This window comes from Chelmon rostratus, chromosome 11, assembly GCF_017976325.1.
Source record: "Chelmon rostratus isolate fCheRos1 chromosome 11, fCheRos1.pri, whole genome shotgun sequence".
Lineage (NCBI taxonomy): Eukaryota > Metazoa > Chordata > Actinopteri > Chaetodontiformes > Chaetodontidae > Chelmon > Chelmon rostratus.
In genome coordinates this window covers 20,822,578-20,838,526 of record NC_055668.1, presented here as the reverse complement: position 1 = coordinate 20,838,526, position 15,949 = coordinate 20,822,578, and the positions used below count along the sequence as shown (strand labels likewise).

At 40.6% G+C, this 15,949-nt stretch overlaps 1 protein-coding gene across 1 annotated transcript; it reads right to left on the bottom strand.

The window, feature by feature from the left end:
* Positions 1 to 3,027: 3,027 nt before the first annotated feature.
* Positions 3,028 to 8,938, bottom strand: LOC121614211 (myelin and lymphocyte protein-like). Its single transcript, XM_041948023.1, has 4 exons — positions 8,820 to 8,938; positions 4,825 to 4,989; positions 3,510 to 3,650; positions 3,028 to 3,418 (listed from the first exon to the last, which is right to left on the bottom strand). The coding sequence occupies exons 1-4, from the start codon at positions 8,904 to 8,906 to the stop codon at positions 3,344 to 3,346; spliced, it is 468 nt and encodes a 155-aa protein (XP_041803957.1). The 5' UTR covers positions 8,907 to 8,938; the 3' UTR covers positions 3,028 to 3,343.
* Positions 8,939 to 15,949: the final 7,011 nt, after the last annotated feature.

The window sequence follows — 15,949 nt, the reverse complement described above, 5'->3', positions numbered from 1 at the left end:
CACTGACATCAAGCCAAATGTGTAAGAACATGCAGGAAAATAAAGAAAACCCACAGTGCTCACACAGTGTTTGTGCAGTTTCTCATGAGGCAAAACATGAAATGCACGAACACTGGTTTTTAATATTTACATGCAGGGATAGTTAAATTACTTTTTTCAGATGTAGGTGTATTTGTGATAAAGGCAGCGTTCTTGACTGGAAACCTGAAAAATTCAGGTTGACTATCCCAGAGATGTTGTGTCCCGGGCTACATAATACCAACACACTTACATGACAGTACACTGTAAAAAATCATTTTGCGGGTTCATTAATTTTGATTTGAATTTTGATTGGACAAATTTCAATATCCTTGTGCTTTTTAAACACAGGGACCAATCAGAATGAAGCCAAGCTGTGATGCCTTTCCTGGAGAGGCTCAAACTAAAAGCCTTGAAATAAGAGTTGGGATTTAAAGTCATGAATACTGGGAAGCAGCTAAATGGTGTATATATATAGTACAAATATGTTGGATACATATGTGTAGGAGGACATGGTTGTAATATATCCTGCATCTGTAAATTCAGAATTTCTTGTGTTAAATTTTTCTTTGCCTCATTTAAACGTAATGATATTTTACAGGCTGAAACCTGCTATAGTCATTAGCTAATGTTTTTCTTTATTTGCAGCTGAAAATGACATGTTAATTCTATTTTTTACAAAATTGTTTCATGATGCAGAAAGGACAAAGTGTTGTTATTGTTTGTGTGTGTTTTTTAGCACCATGTGACAATAATGAAAAGCAAAGTCTGGCAAACAGAACAGCTGTAATCTTTGAATGTCAAGTTCATTTATTTCACATCATAGAGTCCACAAATACGTGTGAAGTAAAATCATCTAAATATTTACACTTAAATTTTAATTTTCGTAAAATTTCGCATAAAAATGCAAACAGTAAATCACGTGGAAACATCTGTACATCAAACGGAGCCTCTTGAAAAAGAAAACTAAACTAAAGCTATTTAATTAAAACTGACTGAATAAAAAGACATGCGGTGGTCATATCTTGTTCATTGTAAACATGAAGAAAACATGCAGGAAACAAAGGGCTTTCCTCCGTCCGCTCGGGTCACTCGGATGTTCAGGGTTTCAGGCTTTGAATGTATTCATAAGGATTTTAAATGTGCTGTATGAACACTCAGCTCTGCGACTAAATGTGTTTTATGTGTTTAATGTCTCTTTGATCTGTTGAAATGTTCACTGCAAGCTGGAGCCAAACTTTTGGCATTATTGATCTGTGAGACGTAATTATTGATCTGAAATGCATCTTTATTACAACTATGAAATGTCCTTGTTGGGCCACAGGACCTTCTGGTGTGTTCTGTTTAACTGCTAATAAGTAAATCATTCTATCTTTCTGCTAAAGTTGGACACAAACTGAAACCAGTCAGCATATGGCCACTTCCTTGTAGATGTTATCAAGTTGCATTATGGGAAGTGTAGGATCTAGTATTAGTTTTGAAGCTGATTTGAAGTAAGATCACTTTAGGGATGAAAAGTCAGGATATTTCAGCCTCTGCTGCTTCAGTTTTGAGTCGTTTTGAATCTGTCTCTCACAAGTCGTGCACCTTTATAGAAGAGCAAAACCATGCTGTTAGTTTGGGTTTTATTTGGAATATTTTAGAGATATTTTTAGATTCTTTCAATGTGGATTACATGCAAGCAAAAAAGGAGGAGGGGAAAAACATATGTGACTCCCTGCCCCCTAATAAAAATCACAAAAGGTGCCCAAATCTTTGCAAAGAGACAGTTAAACACCGAGAACTCCACAGGAAATCACATCATTGAGCCAGATTTTAGAACAAGGAGGGGAAGAAGAATCCCATTCCCTAAAAATAACCCTTTTAGCTATCGCCAAGGCAAACACGAGAGCCAGCTGACTCTCAGAGGTAGTTGAAAGCTGTACTCAGAACAGCCCACTATAGCAAAATTACTGTCAGGGGTGACTTGCTTCCCAGGGATTACACTGTACCACTGAATGTCTCCCTCCAGAAGTTATGCAGTTTGAGCAGAAGAGGTGAGTTAGTCCCAACCTCCGTCTTACATTTGTCACATTTAGGGGAAACAGAGAAGGTAAATCCCTCTCAGCTTGACCTTCAAATGGTGTATACGGTGCATAATTTTAAACTGTACGAGCTTAAACAAAGCAATCCTTAATTCTACTAAACCCTTCTCCCCAAAGCTCAAGAGGTATTTCAGAACCAATTTTCTTGCGCCATCCATCCTTGGCATATTCAGAGGAGATATTCTCCCCAAAGGGAGTGGCCAACTGTGATCTTTTAACCGGCTAAAAGAGACGAGATGTTTACGGACAAAAAAATGTAGCTTTAGCTGTTGACAGTCCTTTTCTGCCCAAATGTGGAATCCCACATGAGTTATTCAGGACAAAACCCTTCATTCATTTTGGTGCTGAGTCAGAGTTTGAAAAATTAATAGGTGACGAGGATGACTTTGTCAAGTCTACGGACTTTTTGGCCTCAATCACAAGCCACTTCTGAGATACAGCACTCTCATCTACTTTGACATAGATATCCTCTCTGGGTTTTTGTAGCTGCAGTTTGGAAATCCAGTTAGTCTTATGTGCCCAAATAAAAGGGATGATTATGGACTCTATGGAATATAGAGAGCGCAACCATCTTTCTAGCATTTAGTCGACCTATCAGGGAGAGCGGTAGGAGTTTGAGATGTCCCTCTTGAAAGAGATTTCTGTCTGCATACAAATACAATAGAGGTGAATTAGATTTAATGGTGCACGGCTTGCTTTAGAACAACTTTTTATATCAAAATGAGTCCCAATGAAAACAGCATGTACGATAGGTAAGAAAATGTGTGTGTGTGTGTGTGTGTGTAAGGTGAGGTTGCGCGTTGGTGAACTGACCCTTTAAGGCCTTAAAATGTTTTGGATATCCTCAAAAAATTTATCTTAACATATCATAATGTAATACCTGCTCCTATATCGATGGTTTAATTAGTTACTTACACTCATCAACCCTCTTTTTACCACATTTATTTCTGACAAACACATTTTTCATTTGCATCTATTCACACAGAACTGTTGCCTGTCGTCTTAAGAAAAGAGTAAAATGCGGGGCGCTAATGTGCAGGGCTAAGTAACGTTAATAATAATCAATAACTTGCTTGTTTCCCACTCCTTCATTCACTGATGTTTTGCCACTTTGTTTCAAAAAAGCTGCTCCTGTTGACATGAAAGTGAGGAAAAGATTAAAAAGACTAAAAAGATAAAAGGTCGTTCTGTGTTTAGTCCAATGACAGGTCAGCTGCTCATTTGGTTTCTGTTTTGTCTTATTAGGAGCTCTTCCATCGGATGGCAGAGAAAATGGCATGGAGGAAGTAGAGGAGAGTGGCCACATAGGACATCACCTGAAAACAGACACAGACGCATGATCGTCACCTTGATGTAGAAAAACAGCTGTTAGAAAGTATTTACTGTCCACGTGTGTGTTTGACATACCACTGCAGCAATGTCCAGTCGGTAGATTTTAAGATATTCATCGCTAAGGACACTCCTCCCACTCGCCAAAATGGTGACGAACGCCAGATCCACCGACGAACTGAGGTAGAAAAGCACCGCCAAGAAGTGATAAACCACATCCTGCAGGCGGAGGGACGGGAGGAGGAGGGAGGGAGGGCAGAGACAGAGGAGAAGAGCAAATGTGATGATTGGAAATAGAGAGCGAGGAGCAAACAAAGGAAGAAAATGAGAAAGGAATAAGAGAAAGCAGAGATGAGAGGTCAGGAAAATAGAGCGAGGTCGAAAAGATGGTGATTATAGAGGGGAAGGGTGGATGAAGGAGGAAATTGGCGAAAGAGACACGGGGAGGCAGGGTCAAAGCCAGGATTTGGTAGAAGGGAGGAAGGTGGGAGAAAATAAAAGAGTGCAGAGAGAGAGAGGAGAGGAAAGAGGGGACAAACAGGGAGAACAGAGGAGAGGACATGTATGTACAGACATGGCTGGCTATGTGTAGATATGAAAATGTATGTCTATGTGTATTTGTGCATAGTTTGCATGTGAAAATTACACAATAGGAAGCCCTTTTCTTTCTTTCTGTCTTTCATTGTCTCCTTCTTTCACCTAACATGTCGTTTTGTATTGTTCTGTTCTGTGTTTGTATAATAGCTGGCCTAAATCCTACCAGCAGGTTACATCAGCAAGTTGCATCTTGAATTCTGTGCTAAGCTAAACTAGCCTGCAGCCGGCTGTAGATTAATATTAAAATGGAAAGTGGAGTCAGTCAGGCGAATGCCCTCTGCCCCCTCCATCTGCTGCAGGGACAGAGGTTATGGTTGGATATTAGTCTCATCTGCCTGACTCATTGATCCTTTATTGGAGATTTGTGGAAGTTAGAATCTCTCTTCCATGACTGTGAAATGTCAGAGGCCTAACTGTGCTGTGTATTGATGAAGCCATGCTGCTGTCCATTGTACTGAAACCACTGACAGATTTGTAATTGAGCCCTTTTTCTCTCTGTTTCATCTTGGATCTATAATAATCTCCAAACTATACACTGTAAGCATTCAATTGGATTTATTTTATTATTATAAAATTATTATTATATTATTTTAATTTCTTATCTATCAAAATGGAAGTACAAAGATGTAGAATTAGAAATGTCACAGTTATGGTCAAAGCATCCTGCATCCTGTGTGGCTCTTACAGCCGGATGTACATCAGCATGTGTGTTTAAGTACAGTTATTATTGAATAATCTATCCACAGTTAACCGTTTATCCAAATGAACCAATCAACAGGTGATGGGCGTGTCTAACCAGGGAGGGCCAGATGCTGCCCTGATTGGCTCCGCAGAGGAAGATGAAGAACCAGAGCGTTGTCACCACGAAGCAGAAGACGGACACGAACATCACCCAGCCCACAGGGTTGTCCGGGTAGACGCGGGTCGATGCCACCAGGGTCCACACCAAACCCCCAAACACCTGGGAGGGGCGAGAGAGAGGTGAAGTAAGACAGAAAACTAGACCTGCCTTTCCTAAATACGAGGTTATTTATACAGAAAACGCCTGATTGAATGGTCAAAAAGCAACATATGAACAACAAAATGATGACACCAGTGAAGTGTCGTGCTACAGTAACAATAAAGTTCAATGGAATTTATTCTGGACATAACCAGAGTACAGTGTTGTAACTTTAAACCTGCAGTAACTGCACAACACGACACAGACTCATCATCGCCTTTCAAGATAGCACAACGAACTTTGCTTATTTACACATCCAGCAGCCACGGAGCAACATCATCACTCATTCAGAGTCGTAATTCTTGCAACCTGAGAAAAATATCAGTTAAGGAGTAAAAAAGTTGAATCCTACTTTTCCCATAATGCACCAGGATTTTCTGTTATGCATTCGTAGTCTCCGAGCCTGTCAGCCATTTTTCTCCTCCAATGCTTCACGTGTAAAACTGGTGGAGTGCTCCTTTAGAATAAGGGCTGGGCCTGTAAGTGTTAGCACTCTTGGGTGTATTTTTTACAGTGTTCCTCTCTCCTCCTTCAACAAACATTCTGCTTGAAAGAGTCTTTTAGATAAAGTGTGAAATTCCTGCGTTTGTTCCTCGATAAGAAGCATTTTGAAAAGCTTTACGAGATAGCGTGTACAGGAAAACCCTTTTCCTTTTAGTGTCTGGAATTTTTATTGCACAGTAGAACATTTTCTTTGTGTTGTGAAAGTCCTTTTTCATGCAAGACGTATTTCAACGTCGCAGTAGGAAAAGCACAGGCGTAAATACAAAAAAAATGAATGATGGCTGAATTCTAGCTGCCTCGGCCTCCTGGTACTGTGCATGCTAGCTCACTGCCACAGCTTACTGTGACACTTAAACGCAACAGAGCTGTTGGCATTGAAATATCTGCTGTGAAAAAGACCTATTGTGTCCAGGCTTTGATTTCCTCCTGTTGTGCAGTTAAGGCCTACACACAGATCGCTACGGTTCAATCAATCAGCATTAAGCCCTCAAGTATCAGGTGTGCAGGAGTAGAGCTGGAGCAAACACTCGCAGGGGGCACAGTCGGATCAAAAACAAGCAGCTTGGCTTTCTAAAGAGGAAATTTCCCACAACTGCAGCAATAAATAAAGCCCTCTGCTTCTCAGGTGAAGGATTAACACATGTAGAAAACAACAACAGCCCTCACAGGTTGCACGGGGGAGAAAATCCTACACATTTCCTCTGGGAGACAAAACAAGAGGCACTTTCACATTGTTCACATGCTGCTACACACTCATTCTGAGGCACGGTCTCGACAGGGATCAGCTCTGAAAAAAAAAAACTGTGTGTACTACTGTAAAATGTTGGTTAAGGAGTTTATCTGCTCACTCGGTCACGTTAGCCAGCTGATATCCTGATGTCATTTTGGATATTCAATTTTCCTGGAGGTAAATAGTCTCACAAGTGCAGCGAAACCAGGTTTCAGTCAGCTGTGTAAACACAGTGAGTTCAAAGCCACAACAGCCTATTCATAGTCTAGCTACTATGCTTTTTTAATTGGCTCAACAAACCAACATTCAGTCTAACTGTATATAATGAATGCCACACCCTGAATGAAGCAATACGCTGCATGTAGCTGAAACATTTCTCTACATTTATACATTCATTTAACCCCATGAAACAGTTTTCCAAGAGAAACCGTCTGGACATGTTCTGTATGTTTTTTCAGGAAAATTTGCAATTCAAATAATGGAGTTCAGCAAGTTGGTCCTCATTATATGGAGAGGAAAATCGCTGACTCACGGATGTTGAAAACCTTATCTTTCATATTATCAATATTTACCTTTCTATGGGTAATTAAAAGTAATGCTACTTTTTAGTGTTTATTAAGCCATTTCTGCCATCTAGAAGGATGAAAGCCTCCTCATAATGTTTAGACTGGGAAAAAAACTGTATGCTTTTAAGTCAATGAAGTTGACTCTGAAGTGTTTGCAGTTTGTTCCCATCACAGAGGACCGCAGCTTGGATTCACGGCGGTTACAATGAATTCAAAGTGAAACTTGGAGGGAGATTTTCAGTCACATATTCTTAACTGGTTGAACCCAACCTACAGTAACCCGTATGACCTAAGCTTGTTTTCAAATGTTTGTTTGAAATTATTCCCAATTCAAACAACACTGTGCATATAATACATTACCAGTACATTTCCACACCTGAGCAGCAGGATATTTCTAGAAAATGTGCACTGGCCAGAAGCCAGAAAAAAAGGCCCATGCCAGCAAGTAAACCATGTGAGTTGATTGTTGGTTTAGATTTACACCTCCCTCTGCAACTAGAGCTGTTTTTCCACCTGTGTCATACAGATTTAATCTTCAGTTCCCTGTACAGAAAACAGTCAATGATTGTTTCTGACTGATTCATGTAAACAGGAACTACGTCTGTTATGTTCCTTTAATCGTCTCATATTCCATCTCCACAGCAAGGACAGATGCACCTCAGGACAGATTTTTCCTCTGGAGAAGAAAGTCTGTGCCCTAAATCCACACAACAGAAAAATCTAATAAAGCAACATGATTAAAGTTTGATCATCATACCAGATCTGGGCTAGCCAAGGTTTACAATGCAATTGCAAAGTCCCTACTTTCATTCCCCTCTTCTCCCTCCCTATAAAATGACCATAAAAAGTTCTGGTTACCAATGACAAACTGAACTTCTATTAATAAGGTAATTAAATTACCAAATTACAATTATGAAAAGCTGGTGGCTTCTATGGCAAAATTACTGAAACATTTCATTGAAGTAGTGTAGACGACTTTAGGGTGCTGTGCCAAAAAAAAAAGAAATATTATTCAAAATGTCCAACGATTCTGTCAGAAAAGAACAGGTCTAGATTTGTCATGCAAAGCTATGTTGCAGATTGTTCCAATTAAAATATTGCTACATTGTTGCAGATTGCTCTATTTCAAATATTGTTACATTGTTGCAAAGTGTTCTATTTCAAATATTGTTACATTGTTGCAAAGTGTTCTATTTTAAATATTGTTACATTGTTGCAGATTGTTCCATTTCAAATATTGTTACATTGTTGCAGATTGTTCCATTTCAAATAATGCTACATTGTTGTAGCATTATTTGAAACATATGTTATTTTTCACTTGATATTTAGCTTTTTGTTGCTAAGACATGTTGAAGTTGCTGCTTTCCTGTTGCTATGGCAACAAAGTTTTTTGTTTTTTTCCACAGAAACTATTTGCTCTATGGGAACAAGGTGTCAGTATAAACACAAGTGGTTGCCAAGCTTTCTGAGAGGCATAACTTAGTGCTAACAACAACTAACGTAAGGAGTAGATGAGCTGTTTTCACTGGCAGGGCTCTGGCCACCTCATTAACCAGTTTCATCGGCTTATCCTTGTTTACTTTTGGACCAGACCAAACCTATCAATTCCTCTGATCTTCACAGTCGGTTTGCTGTTCACTCTGCTCTGTGTTGGCTCCACTGATCAAATACTGATGCCCGCTGACCAACATAGCAAGACATGACGGATTCCTATTTGTAACAGAGACTCGCCTCAATGAAGAAGCAGATAAGAAACAAGATCATTATCTAAATGATGCTGACCCAAGTGAAATAGGATGATAGAGGAGAATGTGCAAGAAGGAAACAGGCTGATAAAAGAGAAAGGAATAAGAGTTTAGTCAGACTCACCTGGGCAGGCAGAGTAAAGACATAAAGATGGAGAGACTAAAAGGGATAATGTTTCAAACACGAAAGAGGCAAGAGGAACCTCAAAAAATAGCAAAACGGGAATGACCACATGAGAAACTCACAAACTCAGGAATGAAGAACACATCAGGAATGGAGGTGAAGATCCTGCCGCCTGTGGGCAGAACATCACCTGAGGTGGTGGAAGCCATAGTCCAAAACAATGTGTGTGTATGTGTGTGACTGCCTCTAGAATGAGATGCGTAACCTGTTTCAGTCTGCTTTTTAAAGGCCTTCTCTCACTCCACCTCTCTCCTCCCGCATCTCCCTCTATGTGTCTTCCACTCCACCTACCCATCCCGTTCCACTTGTAGAAACGACCTGTTTGACAGGAGCTTTTTGGCTTTGTTTGTGTAGCAGGAGGATGTTTCTGTGTATGTGTGTGTGTGTGTGTGTGTGTGTATGCACTTCTGTGTGCAGTTTTTATGTGTTTGAGTCTGCCCTCATATGTTTGTGGTGTTTGTGTGTGTCTATAAATGGCGACGACCCGTTTACATGCACACAAAAAAGTGATTGTAAAGCAACTAATGCAGCGTTCATGTGGGATGCAGCAGGAGTAAGTGCCATACCCTATGGCCATGCTTAACAAATAAAAGCATAGATCCTGTAACTTGAACTGTACTCAAATAAAGTTCAAATAAGATAATCCCACAGCAGCGAAACTGCCAGTGTTACAGCAGCAAGAGATAAAACAAAAAGCATCAGTAAAGACAGCAAGATGTGATACACAAGTTAACACTATAATAAGTAAAGCAAGGCAATGGCTGAGTTCACATTACTGCACAGACGGCACACTGATATTGCACATTTCCGTTCTCACAGTGTTTTAGATGAGAAATGGCACTTATCTGAGCTAACTGTAATAAGTTGTTGCTACTATAATAGTAATTTAACAAATTGCATTATTATTAATCAAATAAATGCATCTCTTGTGTTGTGTTTTCAAGCTTGTGCTCCTGCAGGTTATACATTCATTCAAAGCCATTAAATCTAGACTGTGTCATGTTGAAACTGCGGTCATGAAATGTTCCCATGAAACGTATTCAAACATGAAACCACGTGTAAAATTGCAGTGATGACATTTACATAAGCAGATGCATGTGTGAAAGGAGCTTTGAAATGCCTCATTCAGCATATACAACACATCCATGGCCTACAGAATATTACTATCCAGCAGCCCAAAAGCATTCAGCCCAAATCTTTTAATATTTTTCTGTTTTTTTGCCCTGTAAATCAACAAAAAAAAAGTATAGATTCCTTTTATGGCTTTTACACCATTAAGTCTGACCTTTTAGCCCTTTATCGGCTAGATGGGAATTTGTGTTTGTGTTCATTTTTGAGTGTGTGTGTCTGCATGTGTTTGTGTGGAAACCCACTAAACAGCATTCCTGCTAAATTAACTTCAAGGCTAAAATAAAAGGACGGAAAGATGGAAGGAGAGGGGCGGGGAGTTTGGTTTGCTAACTTAGAGGTCCCGTGTGGATGAGCAAGAAAGGCTGAGAGATCAGACGGAGGAGGATGGGGGAGGGTAAACAGGTGCAGATGTAGGTGAAGGGGCTTGAAGTGAGATAGACCAAGCAAAGAACAAACACACAGAGAGAGAGAGAGAGAAAGGCTGGGAGTGGCTGGGATTTAATTTATCACCTGTGACACTGTTTTCCACCTGATGCCAGAAAATAAATGATCCAGTTGGCAGAGACTCCAGGACTCCAGGACTCCAGTAGCTGGTCCCCAGCTGGAGCACCACATTTTCCCAGCTGGGGATTAATAAAGTTTATCTTATCTTATCTTATCTTAAGAATCATTTAGCACATAACCCCCAGCAAAACTGCTCATTTTAATTTTCACCCTTTAAACGGATTAAACAAGACATAACGTGGTAGCGAGCTTTAGAGGTGCTGGTTGCCGTATTTTGTTGGACGGAGCCACGCTAACTATGTCTGCCCATGTTTCCAGTCTTTGTGCTAAGCTAAGCTATGGGCAGCTTCATATTTACCACACAGACGCAAGAGTGCGTCAATCTCATCTAAATCTTCTCAAAGAAGCGTGATTGAATGTCAAACTATTCCTTTTGGGATGAAACTAATATTCCATTTTGTTTGTCAGAGATGATATCACAGCTGATGCGAGTTATGTGTTATGAGTCAGATTGTGCTTTTGTTTCCGAGTGTGACAAACTGTCAAACACAGCGTGATGGTTTCCAGGCTGAGGGATTAAAACTCTGCACAATATACAAAACCTATTGTCTGGGAAGTCTTATTTATCTCTGTCACACTTTAATATCAATCAGTTTGCTCTGTAAAGACAAAATGAAAAAGAAAATGCATGCACACATTTGAATTGTCATCTGTTGCTAAGCACTGTTGTTTCCGCTCCTCACCTGTCAGACTGTGAAGGTGGTGCTTTTGCATCTTTTTGTTTTTCTCTGTATGAGATTCTAGTTTCTGTGGCTTTTACTTCTGCTAATTACACAAATCAAGCAGCAGGGTGTTGAGAAAGATCTACTGTAAAGTGAGTGATTCAAACTGGAAATAAAGGTTTTCATCACCTGAACCACTGACAACAAACAGCTACATGTTCAGCGTCTTGCTCAAACACATATGGTCATTGCAAGTAGACCCTAAAATTTGTGTTTCATTCAACATACGTCATTTCTGTGCAACGTGCTGCCAGATTTCAGATGTCAGAATACAAAACAACACCCTTTAGAGCTTTACATTTGTTTTCAAGTTCTGGTTTCGAGCATGACTCACAAATGAAAGATTAATGGAAACATTAAGCTACAGGCTCAGATTTCACATAATCTTGCAGGTAAAGAACGTCTCATTCACTTCATTATTGCGTTTAACCTCAGCGTGTGCGCTTCGATTCACTACTTTACCAGCTAACCGCACTATAATAGATATTTCATGACAAAGCAGCCTTCAACAGGGCTGTTTCTTATGAAATGTAGCTTGTGATCTGCACTAATGACACACTTTGCTAACTAGCCATTTAAAAGGCACCATGTAATGTAAATATTGTGCAGTGAGTCATTCTGTAAGTGAAGCTTTCATGTCGTCCGAATGGGGGGAAAGAAACTCGCTTTGTTCTGAAGAGGCCGACACACCCTCATTCAGCCTATTGACCTGTTAGCTGCTGCTAAGGTCACTGAAGGGTGTTTGGAGACCCTCCTCTGTTGCTCCAAAGCTTGAGGTCAGTGACTCCAAGATGTCGAAACGGAGCGAGGGTCACTCCTTTCTGGCGATGTGATCCAGTCAACCTGACATGAATGCAGAGACATTTCCAGAACCAGGATGCAGGACAATGATGTCTTTCCATTTCTCAGCGGCAGCAGCATCGGTTTGTTTGGAGTGAAAGACGTCCATCTCCTCCAGCAGCTCCATGACCACACCCCCTGATATTCAAGAGCTTTTTGACTGTGGTTTGGTCTTATGACGCAGTAGTCATATTTGTAAAATGAGCTAATCTTCACAAATTAACATGTTTTGCGAGTTCTACAAAAAATTTAAATACCAAAGAAGTGTCATTTGTAATGAGCGACAGCAGGTGTCACATACTCCTCACACATTGATGCTTCTTCATCAAAGCCTAATGCTCACCTGCAATCAGCAAAGCTATTTATATCTGTTTATAAAAATATACAAATGTGCAACGCAGCATCATTAAAGCTGCACTGAGAACTTCATAAGGTGACGATATGTCAGCGTTGTGTTTAAGGCTTGTTGCAGTGCTTCCAAATGAGGTTTAAAAGTTGAAATGGCAAACATCAGCTTATGTATACATCGAGCAAACATGGAGCAACATTATCTTTCATTTGCAGCGCGTTTGTGTCCACCTGATGAAAGCAAGGAGGCCACTTTATTCTCTTCTTAGCTCTGGTTTGTTCTCCGCTAACTCCTGATGGAAATATTTGGCTCTTACGCTGCTAAATGCACCAGCTTGTAAATTGATCTATGGGATGTTTAATGGTGTGGTTTGTCTTCTCATATAATGGAATGTGATCTTAGGCTTGTCTTAACCACCAGACAAACACACACACACACAGGAACAGAGCTACACTCACCAGGCAGTCAACAACTTGTGTTTGGCCAGCGTTAAGAGAGACACGCCTTGGACTAGCTCCTCCGTTATGGATCTGATTACAAGCTGTAACCCTCCACACACACACGCACACACTCACACACACACGCAAACACACATACACAAATACTTCCATGGGAACCCCTGCCAGCTCTGTCGAAATACAATGGCTATTTGTCAGGTGTAGTTACACACTGTAACACACATACACAAACAGTGATAAAGAATGCATTGTGTTCTATATCCTCACTCACATTTTTTATCCATGACCTCATTCCACCACTCTGTGAAGGCATGGCGGCCCGATGGTCGGACAAACTGCGCGTCAGCTTGAGGAACCACGTTCAGGCTCTCCTGTCTGTCTGCTCTGCAGCTGAATCTGACCTCTGACCTCCCGGGAGGATGACACACACAAATGCTTTACCAATATTGAACATCCTGCACGCCTGAAACGTGATACTCACTGTTAATAATCTGAATGAGATTTTTCTCTTATTGAACAAAAGAAATGGAGTGGATTCTCGCCACTCTCACAGCAGCTGCATTTAGTGAAAAACCCGCTACGCTACCTGCCCAGCACCAAATGATAGACAGACAAGGTTAGCAACTAGCTGGTGAAGATAGTGGCGCATCGAGCAGCCAAAGAGCCTGATATGAGACCAAGAGCAGAACTAAAGAGAGTGAACATTGGCTCTGGCTTTCTCCCTTTCTGCTGCACGTTTAAATAAGCAACTCTTTGCAAACACAAATCTTCACCATATCAAATTTATCAGGCGATAATGTCAATGCTGTGTTTACAACTTGTTGCACTGCTCCAAAACTGAATTAATACTGTAAAGGTGTATGTTGGTGTTGGTTTCTGTGAGTGTATTAGATTATGTGCACTATGTGTCATTTTTTTCTAGAATTTATGTTCACCTCTTCTGTTTTTCAGTTTTTTTTCCCATAGCGTATTCTTTAATGGACGGATGTTTGCTTCTCCAAACAAGGAGGATGGATCATCTTTCCAGCTCCAGCCTAAAACTGCTCCCTGGAAACTCCCACTTTCCTGCTCAACTGGTCCTGACCTGCTCTTGCCCCCCCCCCTCTTCTTCTTCTTCTTCTTCTTCCTCCTCCTCCTCCTCCTCAGACACAATGGTCCTCCTGCCGCACAAAGAGAAGTGGGTGAGAAGGTCTCAACGTTTCCAGGCGATAATAGCAGCCACGCTTACAATGAGGCTTTCTGTCTGTGGCTGAGTACCATTCCACTACACATAATACTGCTCAATATTCTGTGATTGGCTGATGGATCACCTTTCAGTTAGCCTCTAGGTTACTGTACTGTCCTCACCTGCACAGTTAAACCAGGTTCTGCCTACTGATGCAACTTATTTAGGATTAACAAGTCCTGGGTGCACGTAAAGTTTCCTTATTTTTATCAACATCTGTCTATGTCTTAGTTGCAACATGGGCAGGCCTCCACTGTTAAAACTTAGCACGCCTCTGACTCATTCTAATGATGGCAAATGAGAGCAAAGGGTGAGTACATCACAGAGCAGTGTGTGTGTGGAAAATATGCACTGATTTATTATTGATTTAGTCAATCAAGCCAAGTCTCTTAAAGATACTCAATTATTCATTTAAGCCATTTATAAAGAAAAAACAGACTTAACTTTTTCCACTGATGTTATACCTGACATTTTATAGACAAAACAATGCATTGATTAGGATTAATCAATGCTGAAAGTAATTGTTGAAGTGAAAATGTAACTTGTAAGACTGATGCTAATGCTAATGTTTTAGAGCGAGGCTAATTGTTTTTGGTGAGACCCTGCCAGCAGCAACTTACACACACTCTCACTCTCAGTTGCTGCTTTTGCGCAGCACTAACTTTTTCAAGTTTTTGTCATGTCATGCCAGAATTTGATCATTTGATTGATCGATCGTTGATCAGTTTGATCATCATTCATCATCAACCAGACGTGATGCAGCTCCTCAAAGAGTTTGCCTCCCTTTGTTTAAAGCTGCCTTTAGATATTCCATTACCACTACCCTGATGGTTGCCCTGTTTTTTTCAACCCTAAACAACACTCTCCGGTCACCACAGGCACAATCACCATGGCAACAGCACTGGAATGTGGAAATACAGGATTTTCATTTTTCACCAGGTAACACTGTACACACTTGAGTTCTGGACATGAGATGTTGAGGTCTTTCATTAGTGAGCCCTCAGTTGAGCAAGAAGCCTTTTGATGGTTAGAGGTTACGTTGTGGGTTAAGTGTGTTCATTTTTGGGTTATGATGAGAAGCTTTGGCTTGTAATGTTGAAATCTGAATGAATGCTGTTAGTGGGTCCACATAAGTAATACAAACAGGTGGGTGGCTGAAACACGTTTTTCCTATCTGCATGGTAAATCTGAAGCAGCTGGTTCGCTTAGCTTAGCATACAGACTGGAAACAAACAAAATCTGCCTACCAGCACCTCTGCTCACTAGTTACCACATTATACCTGATGAGTGATGAACACTGATGGTAAGTGGGAGAAGCTGTGATGTGTCGAACTGTTCGACACAGGTGCCAGGATGTGTTGTAGGGCCTTGTGTGGTGGCTTTAAAAACACATTTCTTGCCATCTTTTTATCGGTGGAAATAACCTGTCAATTTAAATGATGTTTCTTGAATTCCAAATATTTCACATAAAAAAAGATAAATAACGTTTCTAAATGTCTGAGTCATGGTCCAAGTTTTTCAAAGATTTTGGCTGTTGGATTCTTTAATTTCCATGAATGTAATGTTAACAGTTAACATTTGGCAAATGTTGTGTCATTGTTAGGATCCATCCTGACAACAAACATTACTTAACATGTGCAACCACAACTGATGCATAATCTGAGCCCGTCTGCGCCCAGACTGATCCAACCTCTCACTGCTCCCGTTCTTTTATACCAGGCTATAAAAAGACGGCGGCAGACTAACTATTAACTCTTACGTCCTGTAACCCTACACTACACACAAACGCACACCTACATGACCGGTGTTGAAGAAGTGGGCGGAGATGGATGGCGCAGCTCAGTGACCAGTAAGATGACAGGGCTGAAAAAAGAGCTTTGATACATGAACAAGTCACGATTTT